This window comes from Pelobates fuscus, chromosome 2 (genome assembly GCF_036172605.1).
Source record: "Pelobates fuscus isolate aPelFus1 chromosome 2, aPelFus1.pri, whole genome shotgun sequence".
In the NCBI taxonomy this organism is placed as follows: domain Eukaryota; kingdom Metazoa; phylum Chordata; class Amphibia; order Anura; family Pelobatidae; genus Pelobates; species Pelobates fuscus.
In genome coordinates this window covers 351,461,196-351,489,118 of record NC_086318.1, presented here as the reverse complement: position 1 = coordinate 351,489,118, position 27,923 = coordinate 351,461,196, and the positions used below count along the sequence as shown (strand labels likewise).

The 27,923-nt window shown below is 40.7% G+C and overlaps 1 protein-coding gene across 1 annotated transcript; it reads right to left on the bottom strand.

Annotated features, from left to right (window-relative positions):
- RIOX1 (ribosomal oxygenase 1) lies at positions 1-27,603 on the bottom strand. Its single transcript, XM_063441362.1, has 15 exons — positions 27,514-27,603; positions 26,462-26,725; positions 24,518-24,663; positions 21,538-21,637; positions 20,683-20,796; positions 19,084-19,190; positions 18,112-18,219; positions 16,028-16,062; positions 15,176-15,354; positions 10,369-10,473; positions 6,664-6,805; positions 6,125-6,245; positions 5,667-5,766; positions 4,613-4,699; positions 1-536 (listed from the first exon to the last, which is right to left on the bottom strand). The coding sequence occupies exons 1-15, from the start codon at positions 27,568-27,570 to the stop codon at positions 465-467; spliced, it is 1,737 nt and encodes a 578-aa protein (XP_063297432.1). The 5' UTR covers positions 27,571-27,603; the 3' UTR covers positions 1-464.
- Between the last annotated feature and the right edge of the window lie 320 nt (positions 27,604-27,923).

Sequence of the window (27,923 nt, the reverse complement as noted above, 5' to 3'; positions counted from 1 at the left end):
TATATATTGAGTAATCTGTTAACCACACATTTAAACCTTGGAGCTGCAAATGTTCAAAACAATAAAAACAACAGATACAAGTAATCTGTTCAGATTGTGTAAATACATTTAAAGAAAATGTAATCAAGCATAATGGATGTAATAAATTTAAACCGGTACACAACACATTTTTGATGTCCAAAAAAGTCACATTTATGCATAAATCTCTCAATGTTTCTGTAATATAAATTTCTTCATTAAGGAGAATGGAAATTCAGCAAACAAAACGTTAAAATTGATTCTTCGATGGAATTGGAAACCAAGATCAGACAGAAAGGGTTTTCCTTGTAGATGATTTTCCTTCTGGTTATTTAAACTAAATGTCCAAAACCCATGGCTTCATCTCAGAAAATGTCAATTTCTCCAGATTGTTTTTTTGCACAACTGTTTTAGCAGGATTTAATCACCAATGATATCCTTGCAGGTCATCTTGTGACAGTCAAGCTCTCTTTGGTAGTCAGAAGTCCTTTCTCAAACAGAATAGTGGCCACAGTGATCTGCAGATAGAGTAATAATGAATAATAATGTTAAAGTTGGCTAATTAACACAGTACAGGGAGAACCTTTAGTGATGTGTATGCAACAGGTCAAAACTGAATAAACTATACAAATCTAACAAAGTATAAATAATGTCTGATATAAGAAAACACAAATTGTATACAATACCTTTCTTGACACTTTAAAAAGCTTAAGGGGTTACGTCGCCCAATATTTGTCACTACGTACTCCCCATACATTTCTGAATACATTTTCACACACACACAAAGCATTGGTGCATAGACTAGTAATGTAGAGGATATGGTATTCAAGCCTATAGGCATTAGGTCCTTAAGCAATGCCAGTTCTGTTTAGATTGAGCTTTCCTCCAGCTTTCTAGAATGCTTAGAGAAGTTTTAAGAAAATGTAGTAGAGACTTTAATCCGCGCATTGAACAATGGCAGAAATGGATTATAAAACTAGATAGAAGAAATGAGTCTTAATTTACACTAGGATGTTTATGCTATGGAACTGTGGTTGGGGGGTGAACCCTGGGCATTCACTTTCAGGATATCCGTGGTTATATGGAACCTGATTAGTAGATAGAATGACTGATGAGTGTTGCCTCTCGGGTTCTTAAGATTGACTCGGGACCAACCCTCGGCGAGAGTGTGTCTTTTCTTTTTTAAGACTAGGGTAGATGGGAGTTTCAGGGCAATGCAGAAATATATAAGGAAGGGATTTAAAACTAAGAGGAATGAGTAAAGGGGTATTGAGGGAAAAAGGGAGAAGAGGAAGTAGGAAGGAAAGAGAAAAGAAAAGGAAAGGGCCCTTAGAACTTATTACATATATTTAACTTCATCCTCTTCGGAATGAAAATTGCCAAACTATGACTGAACTGTAACAATATTTATACATACCCTATGTCATTTTATTCTTAATGTGTAAATGTTGAATGTTTAATTTATGTTTTCGTATTTGTTTGTAATAATGCATGTAAAAAAAAAAAAAAGAAAAAAGGGGGGAGAAAAGAAGGGGAAACTTTTCAATAAAGATTATATATATAAAAAAAAAAAAATGTAGTAGAGTGCTCAGTGGACCAGCTTTTCCATTAGGTGTTCAGACCTCAGGGTTGCGGATTTCATTCAGAGGAGGGTGAACCAAGTCTTTCTTCCTTCTGAGGTTTACTCCTGAGCATCCTCAGCGGCAGGCATCCTAAAGGGCTACCTGTCAGCCTTTCCTTTGGTATCCAGTGGCTCACAAAGATCTTCAGTGCTAGAGTATAACGCCCATTTAGAAAAGCTGATATTAAGGCTTTTTGCATGACATCTGACCCATGTTCCAGAAGCATATGGTGGTGGATAGGGAGGAGATTTAATTGGTCTTGAGAAAGTCTGAGATACGGACGAAACGCACAGACCGAAAGTGCCAATTATTTTACTATTTATGTGCCATTCAGCCAGGTTTTTATTTTTTAAATGTATAAGAGTTCTACCACATAGAATGAATCTATCTATTCTGTTGGGTTTTAATAAACATCTGCAGAAGGTGGACAAACTTTTTAGACGGGAGGCAGGGAGCATTGCTCACACTTGTCCGGTCAAACTTCAAATCTCCTGTTGATCTGATATGTTCACAGATAGCTTGGAGTTTATTATATTCACGGACACACTTACTGTAGACTTGAAGATTATTTTACACTTGGACGTGTGTGCCTCTTTATGCCGCATGGTGGGGAGTATCCATAATATCGGACCGGTCCAGTTCCCCATTAGCCTGAGGACTTGAATCACTAACATCGTTGTTCACACTTCCTGAGGATATCCAGCTTCTTTTTTTAGTATTAGTATATTTACTAGCAGATATTATATCACTCCACTGTTAGGAGCTCGCAACATTGTTTTCTATATTCGCTACATTTGCTTTGACTTTAAGTATCCTTTTCAACACTACAGTATTCCACCTGTTTTTTTTCCTGCCTCTGTTGGGCTATTTTCGTATGAATGAATGTAAATGTCTTGCAGATGTTGTTGATGTAGCCGTTTTGTTTTTATATATAGCTTTAGTAGCCACTTATACACATTTATTTAAAATAACAATGAAGCTATATTTTGTATAGCATTGTTGCTGTGGTTGAAAGAACTTTGGCAGTGGACAAGAGTTTTGCCGGTTTAAAGTGAACATGTCAAATCTTGAAGATAGGGCAACGTCCCTGCAATATTAGGCTCAGAGATGTACCCAAGGCCATTACAAATGAGGAGATTTCTTGTAATGCACAGTGGCTCCTTTCTACTTTTTCATCCCCTAAACAAGCTTAGTAGCTGCTCCCGTTTACCTTAGGCTATTAAAGCTTCAAGTGACATTCTAGCAAAGTTTCAAAGGGGCAGTGTTACAATTTTGGGGGACACTCTCCATCAGTTGAATGATCTAAGCTTGCCTTTTACAGGTACCTCACCAGACTAGAGTCCATCAAGTTTAACCTTGAATTAATTTTTTTTTTTTTTATAAATTCTTTATTTTTATTGTGCAAAAGCTTGACAGACATGCATATTTTGCCACGGCAACAAGTACAGGCTTTTCACATGGCATTATACTGTGTGGCATACAAAGGTTGAATTACATTCTTAAGTGGGGAACTCATCACCTGCTTGTGAAAAAAGTGGCAACACGTATCCTCTCTCTCAACTATACAAAGGACCTTCCTGTCTCAGGCTCTTGGGATTGCTTGCTGTATTTCTACCAACTCACTGACACATTACTTTTAAATTTAACCTTAGCAGACTAATGTGTATGAATTGGTTATAGCTCTGCAAAGTCTGCCTTTTCACATCCTTGCCGTGAACGACTTCCAAAAAATAATTCTAATTTAAGCATTGCCAGCTCGGCAAATGTTTGTAGCTTTTTGTTTTAAATTATGTTAAAAACTACCCGGTGAAAGGCTGGGAAGGGCGCAGGATATGCCGAAATAGGACACTAACGTAATGTACTGTATTGTGAGGAGTGTATTGCCCTTCACCTGTCCTCCGTGATCCAGCACTCAAAGCCTCCAGCTTCACCCACACATATAAAAAAAAATGATCCAGACTTTGGGCATCATATGCTTGCACAGTGTTAATCATATTAGACGACCTGATTGCTATGACCGGGGTAAACAAGGACAATGACAGCAAGAAAGCATGTGTAGGAATGTGACAGTAGCAGACGGAGAGGAACAGAGGTTCTTTGTGAAGCAATTTTTCTGCCACATTAGTTGTACAATTTCTACATTTTATTAAGCAATAAAAAGGACAATACTTTTCTGCAATGAACATATTAATTAACATATATTGGCACAAAACCAATAGACGCACAATAGATTATCAATCACCTGCTATAAGAGGGACAAAGTCGCAAGTAATCCATTTATGCAGATTACAGATCTCGCAAATAATCTATATACAGAGACAAAGCTAGTTTATACAGTAACTGGATTTCAGATAAGCAGATAACCTCGGAACAACAGATTATAGATCTCAGGACAACTGATGATTGGTTAGTTTTGCAAGGTGTATGACATCATTTATACTGCTAACTCGCTGTGGTATAGAACATTCATGGATTGTTTAATCTGGAACTATCCATTTTACTGTATGGACTTTATCTACAAATGGGAGACATAGACCCACATAATGATATAACAAGTTTCTTTCAATTCTCATAAAGGTTGTCATTTATTGTCAAGTAACTTAAGCCGTGTTTCCATACATAAAAAAAAAAGCAGACGTTTTATAGAGAAGATATGGTTGTCAACTCGAATATACATGGATAATATATGTTAATGACATATACAAACCCCTAATACGGTAATAAGTTTAGTTACCGAAAGTTCAACTGTGCATTATGGGTAATAATGCTAAAGATGTTCTGGAAACATACTAAAAACACAAAGGCCCACTGGTTGAAATGTTTCCAGAATCTCTTAATATTTTACATTTTACAAAAATGTCAAGTTTTAAGCTACTATCCAGGCCTGAAATTTACTCGCCAATGCCTGGTAGGTGAATGTAAATTTTAAGCCCTGCATGACAAAAAAAGTGTATATAAATATTATTGCATACCTTTTCATCCAGAGTCCCACTGGGGAGGTTTTGCACAGCCACGTACTTTGGATATGAATGGAGAAGGTATTCTACTGCATCCACGTGCTGTGTTGATGAGAAAAATAAAGAAAGAAAGTGATTGCCAAGTTTAATTGGACCCCTTAAGGACAAAACTTCTGGAATAAAAGGGAATTATGACATGTCACGTGTCCTTAAGGGGTTTAACTTGTAGTTTGATTTTTTTTTGGGGGGGGGTTCATAACAAATTATACAGATACATATGGTGGTCATGCAGGACCGCACATCGTCGCACAAAGTATAAACGGTATAATACCATTAAAATGTATTGGTAGGTAGAGTAAGTGCAAGTATTATTGGGGTGCTTGTGTGTTGGCACTTTCATTGAACCTTATATTGAATGGGAGTAAGCTTGTGGAGAATAATGTGTTGCCAACTCAGTGTAGGTAAGAGGGTATAAAAAAAAAAATATATATATATATATATATATATATATATATATATATAACAACAACAACTCCCCCCCCGCCCCCCCCCAAGGCACTCTTGTACCAAAAGTGCTAAAACTAACATAATTTGAATTAGTGGTTGGCTGTACAGTTGTACTGCCAGACAATTTACTTGAAGATCCCTTTATTTGAACCCCTTAATAACAGCAATACACTGTATGACCATTGTCATTATGCACTTTGTGACAGAAGATTTACATTGGGTGTTGCTTGCAAAAGTAATACATGGAAACAGCCATATGGAGGTCCCTTAAGGCATGTGATCTCAAGGACAGCCAGCCCCAGCGATTGCATGCCTTTTACTGGCAGCCATCACAGTGACCTTCAGATCTAAATGTACATGTCATGATCACATTGTGTTTAATGGCCTCTCAGTCTAAATCTCAAATGCAGAGATGCTCTGAAAAGCCTTGGTCTCCAAATGGTTAAGAATCATCAGATTGGTGACTTCCAGAGAATATACAGTATTTTTCCCATAAATTGTTTTTAGATCTTAATGCTTCCTATGCAGCATACTGTTAACCATCAATATGAAAGCATGTTACCTCGAAGTCTATCTCAATGCTCTTTGGCTCCTCCTGGTGGTATACTCTGGGGTTGTCTGTTGAGTAATACAGCAGACAAGAGTCTCCTTCACTACATAATCTGTAAATTTGTAACACAAACAACAAATCAGATATTGTCTATAACACAATAACACGATAACTCGCCACTGGCAAGTGAAAATGTAGCCCTGGAAAGTAGAAATTTGCACCTTAGTGAGTCTGCAATGCAACCTTCAGGTTGTGAGTAACTGTTTAGACCTGTGCAGTAAGTAACATTGGATTTGAGATTTTAAGCCATGCCCCAAGGTAGACATCTTAGAGTCTTCCTCCTTTTGTCACTTTGCCAATCCCACATTATTGCACAAATACACATTTTACACACACTGTGCATACATATACTTGTCACAAAGGTCACAGAGACTACACACACAGAGACACATCTGAAATATAAGCCTGACCTCGCAATGCCACCACGGAGTATCCTAATTTTGGTGTCTTCGCCAATCTGCAAAGCATTATCTTGGACACGTCCATCTTCCCATGTCACTGGAGCTCCATACACACTGTGAGACTTTTCACCTTCAAAGAAAAACATACAGTAATATTAACCATAACATGAGATGGAAAATAGAGCATCATTGTATACACTTCCACAGCCCAGTTGGTTCATAGCGTCACAGCTTTTACAGTATTTACGAACATGCTAAAAGAACATTCATGGCAATATTGGCCAATATTGGCCAAGATATCTACCCCATAATGCTCTGTGCCAGCTAATATACACTTTAAAGTAAAAAAGTCTGGTATTTTCAATCCTTTCAGCTACCTTCTGCAGCCATACTAATTCACAGTTGTTTTGCAAAGCGTTTCCACTGAATGGAAACGCTTTGTTTGATAAAAAATGTCTTTATACATGTTTGTGAGCATTTAAGCTGTTTAGCTTCACATCAAGTATTTCGGTATTTGAAAGAGATACACAGTTTTGACCACAGCATACCTGGTGTCAGTACAGGAGGGAGGCAGTCATGCAGGAATTCCTTGGCTTTCTGGTCTACAGCAGCATCCACTGGTGCGTAATCTGCCAATTTCCTCATCAATGTGTGAACTTTCGAGATAAATATGCTCCTGCGTTGGTCCTCCTGATATTAAATATGTCAAGAATTCACAATGACATGATTATACCATTTTGCCCAAGGAGATCATACTGTCTAATCATTGTGCTCAAAAACACACACATTAGATATGATAATGCAATTATACCAATCATTTTACTCCTTTAATGTCAAAACAAAAATGATCAAATGTGTATATCCAGAGATCGAGAACAGTGCTCTTACTACTGCAAGGTATTCTGGGTTAGCATAAATTTTTACCTTATTTATGTCTGTTGTACAAAACAGCTTTTAAACAAATCAGGTGCAAAGCAAGATTACCACTCATGGACAGCGGTTTCGTTGTTAATGAAAAGATTGAAAAACAGAAATTTTACTAACCGTAAATTATTTTTTTCCTTAAAATATAGTGGCAGCATCAGTGGGATTGTATCCTCTTGATGGACAAGCAGACTGTAAATATATCATTTTAATAGTCCCTCCTACTTGCCCTCTAAAACCCTGGACCAGTGGGATAGAACAAGATCCCTGGAACATTAAAAGGGTGGGTCTCAGCGAACTACAGCTTGAAGCACCCTGCGCCCAAAAGCAGCTTCAGAGGACGAGAAGATGTCAAAAAAATAGTGCTTGATGAAGGTATGAAAAGATGACCATGTTGCCAGTTTGCAGATGTCTTCAGGAGAGGCGTGGGATTTTTCCGCTCGTCATGAAGTGGACATGGCTCTGGTTGAGTGTGCTCTAATGGAGGAAGGTATTTGCACATCGTGCAATTCATAAGCCAACTTGATGGTGTCAATTAACCACCTCGCCAGACTGGGTTTAGATGCTCCCATACCCTGAAAATTAATAAACAGGTGATCTGAGGACCTAAAATCTTCTGAACGGGATAAGTAAATCAGAAGTGCTTTGCGAAAATCAAAGTTATGCCATTTTTGTTCTTGATCCAAACTTCCCGTACTACAGAATGATGGAAGCAGCAGAGGTTCATTCATTTTCTGGAAACTTGAATTCCAATGAAGAGGAAAGGGCTTGGATCTTCCTAATTCTCCAAGCTGAGGTTATTGCTACCAGGAAAATAGTCTTGAGAGACAGAATTCTTAATGATACACCTTCAAGTGGTTCAAATGGAGCTTTTACATAAAGACTGTAGCACCAGAGATAAATCCCGGGAAGGGAATTAGTATTTCAGAGGTGGCCTTAGTAGAAAAATGGACTTGAAGAAACAACTAATCAGCAGACATGTCGCAAACTCTTGTAGCAAACAATGGGCTGCAGTGTGAACCTTTAAAGTAGAGACACTGAGTCCGTTTTCAAAGCCTTCTTGCAGAAACTGAAGAATCATCTTGACAGAGGGACGGCAATGAAAGCAAATATGCCGAAATATTGTTCGAAATCCCCAAATAGATACTAGACGTAAAAGCTCTGGTGGAGTTTAGAATTGTATAAAACAGGTTATCTGGAATGCCCTGGTTCTTCAGGATTAACCTTGCAACAGCCAGGCAGTCAATCTGAACATTCAAATAGTTTTTTTCTGGAAGAACAATATTTTACAGGAGTTGATCTGAGTATTGAAGCTCCCAGTAGTCCAGTGCCATAAGTCGCAATGTCGAGAACCAGCTCCGGTTTGGCCAATATGGGAAGACAGCAATCACTCGAGCTTGTTCTGCTTTGATCTTCTGTAAAGTTCTCGGGATCATTGGGATAGGAGGAAAAAATGTATGCCAGACTGAAACCCATGGGGATCAACATGCTGTCCAGAACCTTAGGGTTGTCCTGTCTGAACAGTGAAGTAAACTACTGCACTTTCTGTTCCTCTGCCTTGCCATTAGATCTATTACCGGAAGACCGAATCTTTTTACCATTTCTGAGAAGGCTTGAGGGTGTAGAGACCAACTTGTTTGTGGCCATTTGGTCCTGCTGGGGTCATCTGCTACCACATTTTGTTTGCCTTTTCTGTGAACTGCTGAAATGGATTCCAGGTGTTTTTGGGACCACATCATAATCTAGCCACATAGAACGTGCAGGCCTCTGATTTTTGTACCTCCCTGACGGTTGATATATGCTACTGTTGCGCTGTTGTCCTACTGTATCTTTACTGCCTTGTAGTTTGAATTTTACTAGGGCATACCAGACAGCTTTGAGCTCTTTGTAATTAGAAGAGTGTTTTCTTTCTTCCGGATTACACAGCCTGTGACGGAAGTGTGAAAGCAGATGTGCTCCCCATCCTAGTTTTGATGCATAAGTTGTGATAATCACGCACTCTTTTTGCTGGAAAGGAAAACCTATTGACAGGAATTTCAACTGTTTCCACCAAAATAGCTTGGGTTTCCATTCAAAGGCTGAACTTTGCATCTAGGTCCTTGTCCTTTTTTGTCCAATGAGCTAAAATTTCCTATTGAAGTGGACGTATTGCCGATCTGTAGACGTCAAAGTACCCAGTACACTCATTGTTTGCCTTATGGTGCAAACAAAATTTCTTCCTCTAACTTCTGCAGAAAAAAAAACTCTTGGCATCTATGATTGAAACCCAGAAACTGAATTTTTTTGGGTTGGCAAGAGCTGGGATTTTTTAAAATTGATAATCCAACCAAGATTTCCGAGCATGCACATTGTTGTTTGAAGATCCCTTTCCAGAGGACATCGGGTCAGGTATGATAAGCCAGTCGTCCAGGTATGGGATTAAAGAAACACCCATTTCACTTAATCTTGCAGTTAATGGCGTAAGGATTTTGATAAAAATTCTTGGGGCCGATGCGAACCCGAAGGGAAGGACCTTGAATTGGAAATGATGGATACTGGAACCGGAGTGAACTGCAAACCTTAGATATTTCCCTTATTGTTACCGCCATGGGAAAGTGAAGATAGGCGTCCTTTAGGTCTAAAGTTTCCATAAAATTCCCTTTGTTCAATAAATGGGTGACAGAGTAAATCGTGTCCATCTGGAATTACGGAATATACTTGTTGATATTCTTTAGGTCCAGAATAGGTCTGACTGACTGATCTGGCTGTGGGACCAGGAAGAATCTGGGATATACCCCTTTTTCTTCCTGATGTCTTGGCACTCTTTCTATCACACCCTTTTTTAACAATGCCATAGCTTCTGACCAAACAGCTTCCTTTTTATTTTGAAATGGGTAAGATGACAGGAAAAAAACAAGGTTTCAGAGTTTCTGATAACTTGATTTTGTAGCACTCTATACATTAGACTAGAAAAGCAATGCATGTGGTAATGATGATGCACAGGTAATAGAGTTATAAGCCAAGTCTATTTTTATACAGGATATAGAATACGTAGGAGGAAATAGTGTAATTTAAGGTGAATTAAAAGTGATGATATAACTAAATGTTACAAAACGATCCATGTTTATTACAGACAAGTGTATGAGGGGTAAGAGAGGGGACGGTTCAACTACACAAAACCATTTTATTAGTATTAAAATAGATCAGAATGATTTGGGGTTCAAAGGATCCTGAATCCATATATACAAAATGTATTTGGAAAAAAATAAATTTCAATTTCATCTATTCTTTAGGTTCAATAATTCATATACGTTTTATCACACGGGAAGGAAAATAAAAAAAACAATTACCGAATCAGTGTTCTGTACACCCATATAATCCATGTAGTCAAGAGGAAGTCCTTTACGAAACTCTACATCCTCCTCTCCAGCAACTTTTAGGGCCGCTGGCAACACCTGGAGGGGAAGACAGTGTATGTTAGTAACGAACACACGCTTATAAGGTGGAATTAACGTGTTCCACATAAAACCAGAGGCATAACTTAGAACATGTCACCTCTATAACAATGCATTGATAAATTCAGGCAAAACAAAAAGCATGATGTACAACATATTAGGAATGTTAAAGGGACAGTCTTAGCACCACATTCCATTCATCTCAACCAGGTGAATTGTGGGACACAGCAGCCTTGTTGCTGTAAACAATGCTGTTTACTCTTCAACAATGGTTGTTCATTAACCCCTTAAGGACTGAGCCAAATGTACACGTTGTGAACAAAACAAAACATAAACAAAACCTGGCATTTGCGCTATATGTCTGTCAAACCGTAATTCACCTCTTTCATATTAAATGCACCCCCCTTATTATACATAATTTTATTCAGGGGAAACGGGAATTCCATTTACCGTATATACTCGAGTATAAGCCGACCCGAATATAAGCCGAGGCCCCTAATTTTTCCCCAAAAAACTGGGAAAACTTATTGACTCGAGTATAAGACTAGGGTTGGAAATGCAGCAGCTACTGGTAAATTTCTAAATAAAATTAGATCCTAAAAAAAATATATTAATTGAATATTTATTTACAGTGTGTGTATAAAGAATGCAGCGTGCGTGTATGAGTGCAGCGTGCGTGTATGAGTGCAGCGTGCGTGTATGAGTGCAGCGTGCGTGTATGAGTGCAGCGTGCGTGTATGAGTGCAGCGTGCGTGTATGAGTGCAGCGTGCGTGTATGAGTGCAGCGTGCGTGTATGAGTGCAGCGTGCGTGTATGAGTGCAGCGTGCGTGTATGAGTGCAGCGTGCGTGTATGAGTGCAGCGTGCGTGTATGAGTGCAGCGTGCGTGTATGAGTGCAGCGTGCGTGTATGAGTGCAGCGTGCGTGTATGAGTGCAGCGTGCGTGTATGAGTGCAGCGTGCGTGTATGAGTGCAGCGTGCGTGTATGAGTGCAGCGTGCGTGTATGAGTGCAGCGTGCGTGTATGAGTGCAGCGTGCGTGTATGAGTGCAGCGTGCGTGTATGAGTGCAGCGTGCGTGTATGAGTGCAGCGTGTGTGTGTATGAGTGCAGCGTGTGCAGGGCCGGTGCAAGGATATTTGCCCGCCCCCCATATGTCCTGACCTCCCCTCCTCCTCCCTCAGTGGTCCTTACCTCCCCACCCCCGTGTTCCTTCACCCCCCTCCCCCAGTGGTCCTGACTCACCCCTCCCCTAGTGGTCCTTCCCCTCCCCTGCCCTAGTGGTCCTTACCCTCCCCTGCCCTAGTGGTCCTTACTTCCCCCTCCCCTCCCCTAGTGGTCCTTATCCCCCCCCCCTCCCTCCCATAGTGGTCCTTATCCCCCCCCTCCCTCCCATAGCGGTCCTTATCCCCCCCCTCCCTCCCATAGCGGTCCTTATCCCACCCCTCCCTCCCATAGCGGTCCTTATCCCCCCCCTCCCTCCCATAGCGGTCCTTATCCCCCCCCCTCCCTCCCATAGCGGTCCTTATCCCCCCCCCTCCCTCCCATAGCGGTCCTTATCCCCCCCCCTCCCTCCCATAGCGGTCCTTATCCCCCCCCCTCCCTCCCATAGCGGTCCTTATCCCCCCCCCTCCCTCCCATAGCGGTCCTTATCCCCCCCCTCCCTCCCATAGCGGTCCTTATCTCCCCCCCTCCCTCCCATAGCGGTCCTTATACCCCCCTCCCTCCCATAGCGGTCCTTATACCCCCCCTCCCTCCCATAGCGGTCCTTATACCCCCCTCCCTCCCATAGCGGTCCTTATACCCCCCTCCCTCCCATAGTGGTCCTTATCCCACCCCCTCCCTCCCATAGTGGTCCTTATACCCCCCCCTCCCATAGTGGTCCTTATACCCCCCCTCCCATAGTGGTCCTTATACCCCCCCCCCTCCCATAGTGGTCCTTATACCCCCCCCCCCTCCCATAGTGGTCCTTATACCCCCCCCTCCCACAGTGGTCCTTATACCCCCCCCCTCCCACAGTGGTCCTTATACCCCCCCCCTCCCACAGTGGTCCTTATACCCCCCCCCCCTCCCACAGTGGTCCTTATACCCCCTTTTTTATTATTATTTTTTATTATTATTATTTTTTATTATTATTTCTTATTTTATTTATATTTTTATTTATTTATTTTTCGTCCCCCCTCCCTGCTTGATACATGGGGGCTCTCCTTCCCTGGTGGTCCAGTGGCAGTTCAGTGGGGGGGAGAGGGGGGCTGGCAGAGCTGTAACTTACCTGTTCTGCAGCTCCTGTCAGCTCTCTCCTCCTCTGCGCCGTCCGTGCAGCTCCTTCTATCAGCTCACACTGTAAGTCTCGCGAGAGCCGCGGCTCTCGCGAGATTTACACTGGGAGCTGACCGAGGTGCTGAACGGACGGCGCAGAGGAGGAGAGAGCTGACAGGAGCTGCAGAACAGGTAAGTTACAGCTCTGCCAGCCCCCCTCTCCCCCAGTCTGTATTATGGCAATGTAAATTGCCATAATACAGACCTTGACTCGAGTATAAGCCGAGTTGGGGTTTTTCAGCCCAAAAAATGGGCTGAAAAACTCGGCTTATACTCGAGTATATACGGTAATATCAAATATTTAGCTATGAAACATAATTTAATATGAAAATAATAAATATAGCACGTTACATTTGAAATTGAAATTCGCGAGATTGGTTACGTTGCCTTTGGGACTGTATAGTAGCCCAGGAATAAAATGTACACCCATAATGGCATACCATTTGCAATAGTAGACAACCCAAGGTATTGCAAATGGGGTATGTCCAGTCTTTTTTAGTAGCCATTTGGTCACAAACACTGGCCAAAGTTAGCGTTAGACAGACAACCCCTAGGGGCCTTAGGATAAAATCGATCCAATTTCTGAAGCTATTTGACAACTGGTACCAGCATGTAAAGCGGTATACAAGTTTAACCATGGCCAGTACAAATCCCTTACTGCAATGCATCAAATAGTTTTTATTGAGGGTTAAGTACAACACAATAGAACATTACAGAAATGCACCTAATAAGGTTATGTTCAATGATAGGTATTTTGTATTTTTTTTTTATTATTTAGATTTTTTTTCATATAATAAAAATAACAGCAGACCCCACGCCTGGCTTTCTGGGCTCTGAGCCCCCCGGGGGTCTTTCTCGAACCACTGCCCTAAAGCCTGGGGGCGGAACATTGTTGGCCCCAAATGGTGCAGGAACCTTAGGGAACAGGTTGAAGGCTCATGTTGTGCCTGGGGCTGGCGGAGTGGCACGCACCAGACTCGCCTTCATGTTGGGATTCTGATATTAACGTACACAAGCAGGAGGAGGACATGGGCTGAGCCCAGACAGACTTACCTGCACGCCATCACCACCAGTATCCTGGAGCCGAACCCGAAGGCTACGCAGCATCCCATGCGGGAATCCAGTGGCTCCTACTCTGTTTTACTATGCTTGTTTTTACCTACTTTCATATATTTAATTATTTGTACATCTCTTGTTACTCGACTCTCTTCTCTTCAATCTTTAAGACTCCCTCTCAGTATATATGTCTATACCAGCTACTAGTATTCTGTTGTCAAGCTTAGCACTGTGGTGATTTGTTTCTTATTATACTACTCTCCAGCTACCCATCATCTTGATCTTTAGCATGTACTTAGTTTTGAATAGACAGGTGTACCTAGCATGTTCCTTAGATAACTTAAAAATGAGGCAGACATATTATGGAGTTTACACCACACTCATGGACAGCTGTTTCGTTGTTAATGCAACTCTCATCAGCATGAGGTTGGCTACTGGCTTGCTGTGGAGGCTTGACGTTACTTGTAAAGTACATACCTTGTGGTGGGGGAAAAAGTGTGGCTGAAAATCCCTTCCACCTGAAGTGAATAGTTAATACATTGCTAAACACAAATACACACACCAGTCAAGCCTTGCTTTTTCCACAGAAATCTCACTTTAACAGTGCTCTTACTACTGCAAGGGATTCTGGGTAGGTGTATGCAAATGAGATCAACAAGCCAGTAACCAACCTCATGCTGATGAGTTGCATTAACAACAAAACAGTTGCCCATAAGTGGTTCACTAGCTTTGCTCCTCTTCCTGAGTTGTGTTTCAAAGCTGTTGTATACAGCAGGCACATACTCCAAGGAATCCACGTATAAAGTGGAATTATGAGGCAAAAATGTGGTTCTTTGTTGATCTCATTTGCACATGCCTACCCAGAATCCCTTGCAGTAGTGAGATCACTGTTAAAGTGAGATTTCTGTGGAAAAAGCAAGTCTCATGGCTTTACTAGTGTATTTGTGTTTAGCTTTCTATTAACTATCTACATACATATATACACACACGTTGATACGCTTCTATGCTTATGCAACTGTGCTACTGTAAACATATGTTTTAACTCCTGTATGTACATACTTTTCTTTATCATTGCCTCAATAAAAATTAACAGCAGAAGAAGAGTAAACAATAAAAAAAAAATAATATCCTGGGTTGCAATGTAAGTCACAACATGCTCACAAACGGCAGTTATACAGTGCAATTAACAGCGATAGGTGTACACCAACCTTAGACAGACCTCTGGGCTATGAGCCATAACCTCGGCCAAAGCTCAGCAGAGCAGCCCTGGGTGCAGGCAGCAGAGCCACGTTCAATGGTATGTATAACCAACAAGGAAAAACATTCTTACTTTTTCAAGCAGGTTTATCCAGCTATTTTTCTGAAACGAGGAAACCGTTATATGTAGGGAGTGTGCATCAGGAAGGCAATCTCCCTGGTGGATAAAACCTCGCGGGAAATACAAGAGATCTCCAGCTTCAAGGATCGTTTCCAAGATCGGATCCCCAATGTGTTCGTCACTGAAATTAACTGTCAAAATAAAAATATAGCAACAGATGTAATGAGATTCAAATATAAAACAAATCATGCTATAGCCAGAGCAGTGGGAGACACAATGAACAGATAAAGAATATAAACAGATAGAGAATGTGCTATGAATGAATATGGTGAGAGATGAGAGTGACAATATGGAGCTAAATTACGTGTTACTTAATGTCAAGAACACAGATAATCTTCTTATGTATATATGGAGTTATGAAACTAAGAAAAATACCATATTTACTCGAATCTAAGGCGCATTCAAATGTTGAAACCTGAAAGCAAAAAAATGTTTTCACGGGTGACTGTCATTCACATTTGTACAAGATACTTCTATACAACATATAGGTTGATAAGGGAGGACCGCCCTATGACCTGGACGAAATCCGCATTGCGACAAAGATAAGAGGTACAACTTTACTGTACACAAAAACCAAGTCTCGCATCACTCTTGCAGCTATGCAAATGTGAATTTTGCCCAGATGAATTTGCATCGTATGCCTGTCGTATCTAATGCATCATCGAACCTAATGCGCATTCAAACTTTGGAGACTTTATTTTGCCAATACATGTGTGCATTAGATTAGAGTAAATACGGTATTCACGGTGATTCACCAGGATAAATTATTCATGAGATATCAAACATTAAAGAACCTCAACTTACCACTTGAGAGCTGAGGGAGATGTTCTGACTTTTGTCTGAAGGGAAAAGCAAAACATTTTGATAACTAGATTAGCATATAAACACACATAGAAATAAATCAGTTTTACGTAGGACAGTGCTGTAAGCTGCACGGAGACTAGAACACACATAGAAATTAGGGTACACCATAATTATGCTACAGATTGTTTAATTGTTCCCCTCTAAATTTTAGGTTAAAATTATTTTGGTATGTTTTAGATTCCAGTGCTTTAAATATCAGAAAACTATGGTATAAAGAGAATGATGGCAGAGGCACTTGTTTTACAGCTTTGTATATTTTGCTCCATAAACCATAGGTTTGCATGCACAAATGCAATGTTATTTAATGGGAACTGATGACTAAGAAGATTTTCAAGGGTCCCTGCACATAGGCTCATAATCCCATGGGCCAGGCAGTGGGAGAAATTGCTGGATGCCTCTCCACTTTGGCTCGGTATTATCATCATTACAACAAACATGAAGTTCTTGAGTAGTATGGATTATTATATAGGGTCCTTCTGGATATTACAGCATCCAGAGATTATTACTCATTTTTTATTGAGGTATATCAAGCCTTCAACACCGACAGAATATAGCGAGATGCGTACAGGAGCAGGACATGTCGTAATTACACAAAATATCAGCAGCAGTGGTATAAACAGATAAGACATACAAGACATATCACAGAGTCATGTTGGCATAGCTAAGATTAATAGGCTCTATCACTAATACACATTAATCCAATTTTAAATCTCACTCAATCGAAGAGGAAACCTCATTTTGCATTTTAAAATGTAACAAAATTATCATTCTATTAAGCGAAAGCTAAGTAAACCCACCAAGCAGACAGAATGCTGGGCTCAGGATGTATGCTGTGACTGGCTCGTATATACAGCAACAAAAACATAATGAGTAACAATATAGAATATCGCAATAATCAATTGTAGGGTAGCATATACGGTGATAATTGTAAGAAAGCCATGGCCTGACAGCCCTGTTTATATTAAGTGACCCCACAAAGTCAGCCCTTTCAGCATATGCAAATGCCTGAAAAGGAATTATTGTATAGTCCCCCCAGAGAGGTATGGGGCATGTTCGGTACTGTCCGTGTCGCCGGTCAGCACCACTGCAGCCCTGGGTGTTAGTAGGAACCAGCACACAATGTCCATGGGCCACACTCCTTATATCCAGGGTATGGTTCTGAAGGAGTGCTGGACAGCGACAGATCTCCCAGGCATGTAAAATTCCTTGTAGTTCCCTACCCAGGAAGGGGCCCAAAACGTGTAAGCCATCTTCGATAATCCACATGGAAGCTATCTTTCACGATTGTGCCAGGAGTCACCAAAAGGTAAGAGTGAGCTTGGTGGGGACAGGGATAACCCTCACCGATCCATGGAGACTGGACTTCCTCGGCTGTAGCTTCTATAATATATTGAGCTCACAATAAGGTTGCCCAGTGGGCACCAGACTCATGTACAAATACGTTTACGTTGATATTCAAGGAAAATGTGCACTTTAGTGGCTTTTAAAATGAGATTGCAGAGGAGCACACGCCTACTGCAACTATGCAGCATGTCAGTCAAGCTCCCTCTCTTGCTTAGTTATTTCTAATACTACTTATAGAATTTAGTTCATTTACCATTACCATCAAATACTTCCAGATTTATTGAATAGGTTATGTTGAGGTCAGCTTGCAGGAAGTACTGCACATGGTGAGTGTTCCCCAGTTCTGGGTCACAGATTCACTAGTGTATAAACCCGTGTGTAGTCTGGAATAGCCAGACTGTAGGGACCGGGCATTTCTCAAAATGGTAACTGCTGTGTGTGTGTTTCTGGCAGCAAACAGCCTTGGAACAAAATCTACTTCTGTTTTTTTTTTTCTCCAATTTTAATAATAGTCAAACTAGGGACATGCCTCAATTTATTTGGGAATGGATATTTGTAAATTCATGAAAAATTATTTCAATTCTATAATTGCGCTATGTAGGAAAACAAGAACAACCCACAGTTCCCATAATTTTGCCAAATCTTAATCCATCGTTTATTTGAACAAATTAAACACTTGCCTGGGCTTGTAGACTCTCCAGTGTTTCTTCCCTTCCAACTGAACCACAAATGCTTCAATATCGTCATAATGTGGGGCAAATCCCTGTGTGCCTGCAGGTGTCAGGTAGCTGCAATTAAAGGAAAAAGATGGGTTAATCCAGGCTCTAGTTTCTGTCTCATTGACAGCAGCTAGAGGCGCTTCTCTCTGTGATTTTCACAGTGAGAAGACGCCAGAGTCCATAGCAAAGCATTGAGAATACTTTCCTATGAGACTGGCTGAACGCGCGCGCGCGGCTCGTGCCACGCATGCGCATTCAGCAGATGACGGTGAAAGGAGGAGTAGAGTCCCCAGCGCTGAGGGAGCCTGGCGCTGGAAAAAGGTAAGGGATTAACCACTTCCTCACCCTAGAGCCCGGCGGGAGGGGGGCCCAGAGGTTGAGGGGGATCCAAGGACCCTATAGAGGCAGGAAAACGAGTATGTTTTCCTGGCACTATAGTGGTCCTTTAATCCGCCAGCCACTAAAGACATTTAAACCCTGCAAAAAAAACGTTGCCTTTCCTGCAGAATGGCAATGTTTACAGTTGCCCTGTTAAAACTAGAACCACATGGCACCCCCAAGAACACTTTGATTTAGGCGCCTATAGTGTCCCTTTAAGGGCCTTTCAAAAAGGGAAAAAGATGAAACCACTTATATTAAATTATGTTTGTTGAGATTGCACATCGCACAACAGCATATCACGAAAGCAAATTATTTTAAAATAAGCATGTATGGTTTCTGCTGAAACATTTTCAGAAACATTATTGGGGAGTAAAAATTTGTTTTGAAACAGAATTAAAGTATAGTTTTCTATTTAATCTATGGATACACAGTTGTGGAGGGATGAAATGTTCCATCTTATATACAAAGTGACAAGAACAAACCCCCAAAGAATATACTCTGAACATTTAAAAGAAGAAGTAAGCATTTTCTTTTTGGGACATCCAGACTTACGTGTTGCTCCCAACCATGCTTCCAAAGAGCTCTTGCAGGACTGATAAGAAGTTCCACACTGTGTGCGAAAATGCCTGGGGATTTAGCAACCGCAGCGAACACCCATTCTGTAAACAGACAGGTAGGAATAAAAAGCAATAATGAGCGGTCTTCTTGCAAACCTAGCATTACCAGAAGGCTTGAAAACAAATAATTTACAGTAACAAACTTTTATTTTTTATTTTTAACTTTCTTCTTTCACTGTAAGAGCTGGACACAGGTACAGAGGACAAAGCTTGGGACTACTCTAGTGATAAAAATAATCTAACTCTGGCTAGATGGGTGAATTCAAATTGCATGTATTTTCTTTTCTTTTATTTTTTTAAAGCACATACCATTTTCTTCCCAAGCTAAGTGCATTACGATTTAAAAGGTTTAGCAGGCTTATTCACTGTAAAAACTAAGAACTTCAAATTTAAGGTTCAAGTAGGTGAACTGAAAGCATAGCTGACAGAGCGATCATAAGTAGATTAGAAATAACCTATTATTATTACTGGCATTTATAAAGTGCAAACATATTACGCACCGCTATGCAATTGGGGAAAACAAAAACAATTAAAAAATATATATATAAATAAAAAAAACGTACAATACACACAGAACAACACAAAAGATTAAAATATTTGAATTTTATAAAAACTATCAAACAAAATCTACCTTCTCTCACAACTCCCTAGTTCCCCATCTTATGAAATACATAGGGAAGATAAGAAGGACTTACGTGGAGAAAGAGGGATATAGAATAATATGGAGGAAAGGAGACCAAGATAGGAGACTCTGTCCGAGACTTTAAAGGGACTCTCCAGGGAGGCAATTTTACTTACCTGGTTCCAGCGCCGGGAGCCTCGTGAAGCCGCGCCCCCTATTTCGTCAAAATGACGAAATAGGCGGGCGCGAGCAGGGAGCAATCAGACGCTTCCATTTGGAAGCGTCATTGCTCCCTTGTGCGCATGCGCGGCTTTGCCGCACATACTTCAGAAGGCGGCATTCATGCCGCCCTCTGAAGTCCTGAGCGCACTACCGCGCATGCGCGCGGCCGTGAGCTGAGCTGAGTGACAGCTCAGCTCGCAGTCTTTGCCCGACCCCCTCCTCCGCTGACAGGCTGGAGAGAGAAGGCGCGCACACAGTGCCTTCTCTCTCCTGAACACGTCAGATGTATTTTAATACGTTTGACGTGTCCAGGGCCTTTTTAGGGCCCTGCGTGATAGGAAGTCCCTCTAGTGGCCGTCTGAGTGACGGCCACTGGAGGTATTCCTATCAATCAATGTAAACACTGTATTTTCTCTGAAAATACAGTGTTTACATTAGATTGCCTGCAGGGAGCTATAGATAATACCTGAACAACTACATTAAGCTGTAGTTGTTCAGGCGACTATAGTGTCCCTTTAATACAAAACCGAGACAACACTAATACCCAGACACTATGGATAGGTAAAGGTAGTAGTAAGATATTGGGGCAAGGTATGAGTTAGATCCACATACTACTGCATGAGACTACCTGGTGCCAGCATTTCAAGTAAGGAATCAGTTCATGCAAGCAGAAAGGATGCTTATACTTACCCTAAAATAGTCCCACACAACCAGTGGCAGCGCTCGGCCAGGAGGATTATGGGTTTCTCGTTTTCCATCAGTATAACTGGTGACATCCAGGTTAACACCAAACTGCACATTGTCCTACATCCAAAACATAAAGGAAAGTATGTTAGAAGTTATGAAGTTTTATAGTTCACATAATCTCAAATACTGACCCATCTTTTTAAAAAACTATAAAACATGAGTGTATTTAACAAGTATCACTACTGAGAATGTGTAACGTCTCATTAAACTGAAAGCATGTGTATTGTAACTGCTACTAGCTTTTACAAAGCCTGGCTCATGCTTTTATGAACTGAGCTGTGTGCAGTGATCACTCAAGCAACATTGCACGTGCACCACACGTACAATTTGGACAAAACTAACGGCAAGAAGTAAAACTGATTTTCTGTGTCAGATAAATAATACACGTTGATGCATTTATAAGTCAAGGAAGAAGGCCATTTAAAAGAATGAAGAGCGTTTGCAGGATACTCCCAGTGCCATAAACGTTTTTAATAATACAAACTTGTTTTGGTGCTTAGAAGAGCATTAAAGTTAAACTGTGTTGAAAACTCAAGTGTTTATTCAGTAAACACTGAACAATGGAGAACTAAAAATCAGAATATAAACTTTAGGCCAATATAACCAATTTGGAGAAATATTCAAATCCGTTGTAGCTGGGCTATTTTAACGTAAATTTTGTTTTTGAGAACAATCAGAGTAAACAAGGTATCTAACAAATCCCTGTACCAAAGGTTTTACTGATGAAGTTAAGAGTCAAGTTTAGACCCTGCAGGACGCAATACATGGGTCAAAACAAATACAGCTGCTCAAACTCACGTCTCGAAGGATCCGGTCAAATTCCGATGTGGAAAATAATCCACTGTAATAGCTGTTGTTGTGCCGTTTAATAAGAGCAGGTTTTTTTTCCCAAATATCCCTAGAATAAAAATGGAAAATATGAATATGTCTACTATCAGATCAAAGGCATTAAGACAAATAATAGAATAGGGGAATCTTTAAGACTGTTGCAAGACTGGTAACAATTTACTGAATGTGGATTCCTAGGGATGTGGAGACCTTGCCAGGTTAATGTATAAAATATGGTAAATAGAAACAGGAAGAGATTTTTAAAAACTCACAGATTTCAATAAAAAAAAACTGGCACAGGCTTAACCCTACTTTAGTAAAGGGAGTATAGACACAAAGACAGAATTTCCACAGAATGAAATGAAAAACATTCTTGCAACCTAAACTTTAGGATATACCATTCCTCCTCCCCTCGCCCTGTCTCGGTTGGAGTTCCCCAAGGCTCTGTCCTTGGTCCCCTTCTATTTTCTCTTTATACTGCCTCTCTTGGAAAACTTATTGCCTCTTTTGGATTCAACTACCACCTGTACGCTGATGACACTCAGATATACCTCTCCTCACCGGACCTCTCCCCGGCCGTCCTGCAACGTGTCACTGCTTGCCTCTCTTCCATCTCTGACTGGATGTCGTCACGCTTTCTCAAACTTAACCTCTCTAAAACTGAACTCCTTGTCTTTCCTCCTCCTAATACTGATCCTCCTCTCTCACTCTCCCTTCAAGTCAGTGATATCCACATAAGTCCATCCCTACAAGCGCGCTGTCTTGGCGTCATACTTGACTCTGGTCTCACCTTTGAGTCTCACATCCAGTTTGTTTCCAAGTCCTGTAGGTTCCAACTCAAAAACATAGCCCGCATCCGCCCCTTTCTTACGCAAGATGCTACCAAGGAGCTTGTCCATGCTCTAGTAATTTCCCGCATGGATTACTGTAACCCTCTCCTGATTGGTCTCCCCAAAAGCCGTACTGCCCCGCTACAGTCTGTAATGAATGCTGCAGCTAGACTGATTTTCCTATCCAGTCGGTCCTCTCACACCTCGCCCCTCTGCCAGTCCTTACATTGGCTCCCTGTATCCTATAGGAGTCAATTCAAAGTGCTAACCCATACATTTAAAGCACTGAACAATTCCAGCCCCTCTTATATCTCTTCACTGATCCAGAGGTATGCCCCTCCTCGTACCCTCCGCTCTGCCCGCGACCACCTCCTGACCGCTGCTCGCACCCGTACGGCCAACTCACGCTTGCAGGACTTCTCACGGGCGGCTCCTCTCCTATGGAATAACTTGCCTACTGCCATCAGACTCTCCCCTAGTCTTCAATCATTTAAGAAGGGCCTTAAATCCCATCTCTTCAGGAAAGCGTATGGCCTCCCAGAGTAATCTCTCCCTTACATACCTGTCCCTATGGGATAGTGCTTTGCTCTCTCCTCCAGCTCTGCTTCACTCCTACTTGATATTTCCTATCCTAATGTTTCTAATACCCCACCTCCTATAGACTGTAAGCTCATTTGAGCAGGGTCCTCTTCAACCTATTATTCCTGTAAGTTTTCTTGTAATTGTCTTATTTATTGTTACATCCCCCCCTCTCAAAATATTGTAAAGCGCTACGGAATCTGTTGGCGCTATATAAATGGCAAATAATAATAATAATAATCACTCCAAAATATGAAGAACCTGGACCATAAAACAGTCCATACAGGATTCTGCAAGTAAATACAGCACATCTCTGACACAGGAGTTAGACGTATATAATGGATTTCATTCTCAGATACCAAAATGTAGGCTTTCAAGTAACCAAGCAGCATTTCCATGATAAATGTGAAAGGACCACTATAGTGCCAGGAAAACAAACTCGTTTTCCTGGAACTATGTAGTCCTTAGGTCCCACCCCACCGACACTGCCCCCCTCCCGCTGGACTGAAGGGGTTAAAACCCCTTCAGCCACTTACCTTTCTCCAGCGCTGAACTCCCTCGGCGATGGTGTGCTCTCCTCCCCCTCCGACGTTGGCTCCCAAGTGGAGCCGAATGCGCATACGCGGCTAGAGCAGCGCACATTAAAAACGCCCATAGGAAAGCATTACTAAATGCTTTCCTATGGAAGTCAGCATCTTCTCACTGATTTTCACAGTGGGAATCGCGGAAGTGGCCTCTAGTGGCGGTCAGTGAGACAGCCACTAGAGGCTGGATTAACCCTCAGTGAAACATAGCAGTTTCTCTAAAACTGCTATGTGTACAGCTGGAGTTTTAAAACTAGAGGGACCTGGCAGCCAGACCAATCCATTGAGCTAAAGTGGTCTAGGTGCCTATAGTGGTCCTTTAATACACTTTTGATGCCATTCTTGTCATGGTTTCAGTTGAGTCAGGTTGCAGTGAGTGTAAACGCAACTGAACCAGTCGGACAACATCATCGGATGGATGTTTATACAGGTATATAGCTAGGCGATAATATTTCCTATGGTGCAATCACAATGGAAACCAGCAAACACATTCTAGTGGTGACTCCACTCCCTTAATTTTTTATGTGCACTACTTTTTAGAACAGAACACTTTGATCTAGCTCCCTAGTGCACTTTCCATTTTGGAATTCAAAATGTAGCAAATGTAATTATCTGCTGGTTCATGTGTTTTCAGCTTTACAATTGACTTAGTTGCAAATAAAGTATTATTGTTATTTATATAGCACCAACATACCGGTAATCGAAAGCACTTTACAATTAGAGAGGTAAAGAAGGTCATAAATATGTGGAAGCTTTTCTTTCGGTATACAGGGTTAAGTGTTTAAAGAATGATAAATAACAGATAAAGGGTCTAATTACCCATTTTTGCAATAAGGTATTTTCGAAAAATAAAAATATCAAAATTATTCACCAGAAAAGAAAAAAAAAAGAAAAATATTGGGGCTCACTTGATGTGAGTCCATTCCAAGAGACTGCAAATGGCAATGAATAGCATACCTGAAAAAGTCTGCAGGTTTAATGGGAGATATCAGCCACTCGAAGAGAGTCGATGCTCTGTCTCTGCTGTTCTGAATCTTGCCGAGATCTTGTAACACACTGAGAAGTGGAGGTCCAACGTGCTGTTTGCTGCTGCTCTCAACATCCTGGAGCAAAATATAAATATTAACATCTGATCTCCCCTACAAGTATACATCTCAAAGAATATATTAAAACTTCAACAGTTTAGAATTCCATCCCTTACGACCCTAGCAAAAATAAAAGATGTTGGACTTACATGACAACAGAATCTAGAAAGCATAAAATCAAACTAATAATAAATAATTCATAGTTGCAGTTAAGGGATTTTGGGCCATGTATAAAACTAGTAGATAATCCTACATACCATACAGGAATATTTTAATTAGAAAGCAATCGCAACATTGAATGATGGATCATGAAAATATAGGCAAAGACCAGTTTAACACATATAATGTATTGTCCTACTAACGCATGCAAAACGCACCACCAAGTACTATCTCCCACTAGACAAGTCTTTGAAAGGCACTCCAAAAACCATATCCACCACGGCTCACTGTAATATGCAAGTTATGGTGCATTGAGTCTTTGGCTGCCGTAAACAGTTTTTTGTCAAATCTTTTTTAACCCCTTAAGGACACGACATGTATGACATGTCATGATTTCATTTTATTCCAGAAGTTTGGTCCTTAAAGGGTTAAACTAAACTATTTGACAAAAACTGACTCCTGCCAGAGCCCAAGGCATGGCCTCTCTGTAACTGCTTGGAAAATTTGAACATTTTTGACGGCAGAAAGGGCTGTGAGCACTGGGCTAAGAAGCTACCACTGTTGTCCAAGATTGGATGGTTTTGATAAAACAGAAATATTATTCTGTATCTGTAATGTCTGAGTGGCTGCAGAAGAGCTGGGCTTTGGATCCCAGTGTAAACCTAGTCTCCCACCCCTCCCCCCCATGGTTTGATAGAAACCAGGGATGACACATAAGGCATTGTTGCTCTTTAACCACTACAATGTGTTGCAGTGGTTATGGTGCACAAGGTTCCCTTTAATAAAGGTTGGTTTGGCAAATGTTAGGTCACTTTGCGGTGAGACAAAAGAAAAGGTTTAAATTCATGTAATAAAAACTATGCTATTGCGACTAGTTTACAATGTGAGAAATAGTCAATAATTTAAATATCCTTAAAGGGACACTATAGTCACCAAAACAACTAACTTAATGAAGTAGTTTTGGTGTATAGAACATGCCCTGCAGCCTCACTACTCAATTATCTACCATTTAGGAGTTAAATCACTGTGTTTATGAACCCTAGTCACACCTCCCTGCATGTGACTTGCACAGCCTTCCTAAACACTTCCTGTAAAGAGTCATCTAAAGTTTATCCTTTCTTTATTGCAAGTTCTGTTTAATTTAGATTTTATTATCCCCTGCTATGTTAATAGCTTGCTAGACCCGGCAAGAGCCTCCTGTATGTGATTAAAGTTCAATTTAGAGATGGAGATACAATTATTTAAGGCTAATGCGCATGCACGGCGAGGGTATTAGGTCCTACTCATAGAGAAACATTGCTTCTATGCTTTCCTGTGGGGATTTAACTGAAGCTGGATGTCCTTAATGCAGAGCATGAGGATGTCCAGTATCAGGCAACCAAACGTCACCTAGCAAGCAGTAGGTGTCTCTAGTGGCTGTCTGAATGACAGGAACTAAACGCAGTCTTAGTTCTGCAATGCAATTATTGCCGTTTCTATAAAACTGCACTGATTTACATTCCAGGACTAAGGGGGCAGTGACAATGAGAAGAAGTGGTCTTGGTGCTTATAGTGTCCCTTTAAAGCACATTTAAAAATTGGAAAAAAAATCACTACTAACACCAGGCAACTTTTATTCCAGAATTAGAAGTAAAATATATAAATAAATGTATATTACCGTGGTCACTGAAGTATTCAGTATTTTGTTTTTTGCAGGTGTATTAAGCTTTTTAACTTTTTTGTTAGAATGTTTTTCTTTCTTTGAATTGACACTATACACCTCTCCATTCGCTTCTTCAATCTCGTTTACATTTTCGAGGGCAGGTAAGCTGCTTGCATTGGTTTCAGGTCCAGATGACAAAAGTTTCCTTTTCTTCTTCAACAGTTTGTGTTTCTGCGATGGCTTTGAAATTGCATGTTTGCTCTTCTTCACAACACCTTCCTGAAAGACACAATAATAGTTACACTTACTTCAGACTGTACGTTTATATCAGCAGGAATTCCTTTAGATTGTCTTTGTCTTTTTTTAGTGCACATTCATATTGTACAGTGCTTCAGAATACATTAGTTTAATACAATAATAGGGAGAATACTAAACAAAAATTTTTTTACAAAAAAAAAGAGAGTTTTGGATAAAAGTTTACAAAGATTTCGAGCTTTGTAGATCCTGATTGGATAAAACACAATTGGTCAGTTTTTGAAAACGCATTCCCACAATCTGCGGCACCACTTAATTCCTGATAAATCTATGTATATTATATTTATTCAGCGTTAGCATATGTTCTTTGCATGCTGTGTTATATGAGAGGGACAGCACAGTACATACAGCTGTCGTAAAAAAAAAAATGAATAAAAACCTCTAACACAATAAATACAATACATATATACATAATAGGTCATAAGCTCCTTGCTCCACAGATCCTCTAAGTATTGAGGAAGTGATACCAAATATAATATATAATAATATTGTAGAGCTTCCAAAGTCAGGGTGCAGTGTTTGCAATATTAGTCAATGTTGTACACTTTGCTTAAAGAATTGAACAGAGTGTAATCAGACAGTAAGGTTACACAGACAGAGCTGCATATAAGGCAGTAGATATACAATGTAGCATACAATGCTGCTATCTCAGGTATATGGTATTCTGATCCTGGAACGCAGTAAAGTCACACAGTATATAGTAATCCAAATACATCTTAGTAGCCATTTTAATACAGACTCCTCTAACTAACCTGCCTCTGGGACTCCTTATGAAAAACAGCAAAGGCTGAAACACGTGGTCCCTCCATGAACACAGCTCACAAGCTTCTTTTGGACTAAGGGAAAACGCACGCACAGCAGCGGCGCTGGCTGCCAGGAGTACGCGTCGTGACGTCATTACGGAGCGGCCATCCTAACTTGCCAAAAGAAGGTTACAGCTCCCCCAAGCGACCACTAACGGTGTGGCAGGCAGGAATTAGTGATGTGTCGTATCGCCTCTGTCACATTATTGATGTGCTTTTTTCTTTTTTTTTTTCTTTCTTTTTTTTTTTTTTGTTAACTTGAAGTCATGTGTTTTAGTCCCCAGGTATCCATTTCAATTGAACGGTGAGTTATTGGAAAAATATTGAAAAACCTTTTTGTTTTTTAAAACCAAGAAGGT

Coding starts and splice junctions, on each gene's coding strand:
- RIOX1 (XM_063441362.1), bottom strand. CDS start 27,570: ATGGAGGGACCACGTGTTTCAGCCTTTGCTGTTTTTCATAAGGAGTCC. Junction 15,355..16,027: donor TCTCCCTCAGCTCTCAAGTG/GTAAGTTGAGGT, acceptor TTATTTTGACAG/TTAATTTCAGTGACGAACAC. Junction 5,767..6,124: donor CTCCGTGGTGGCATTGCGAG/GTCAGGCTTATA, acceptor ACAAATTTACAG/ATTATGTAGTGAAGGAGACT.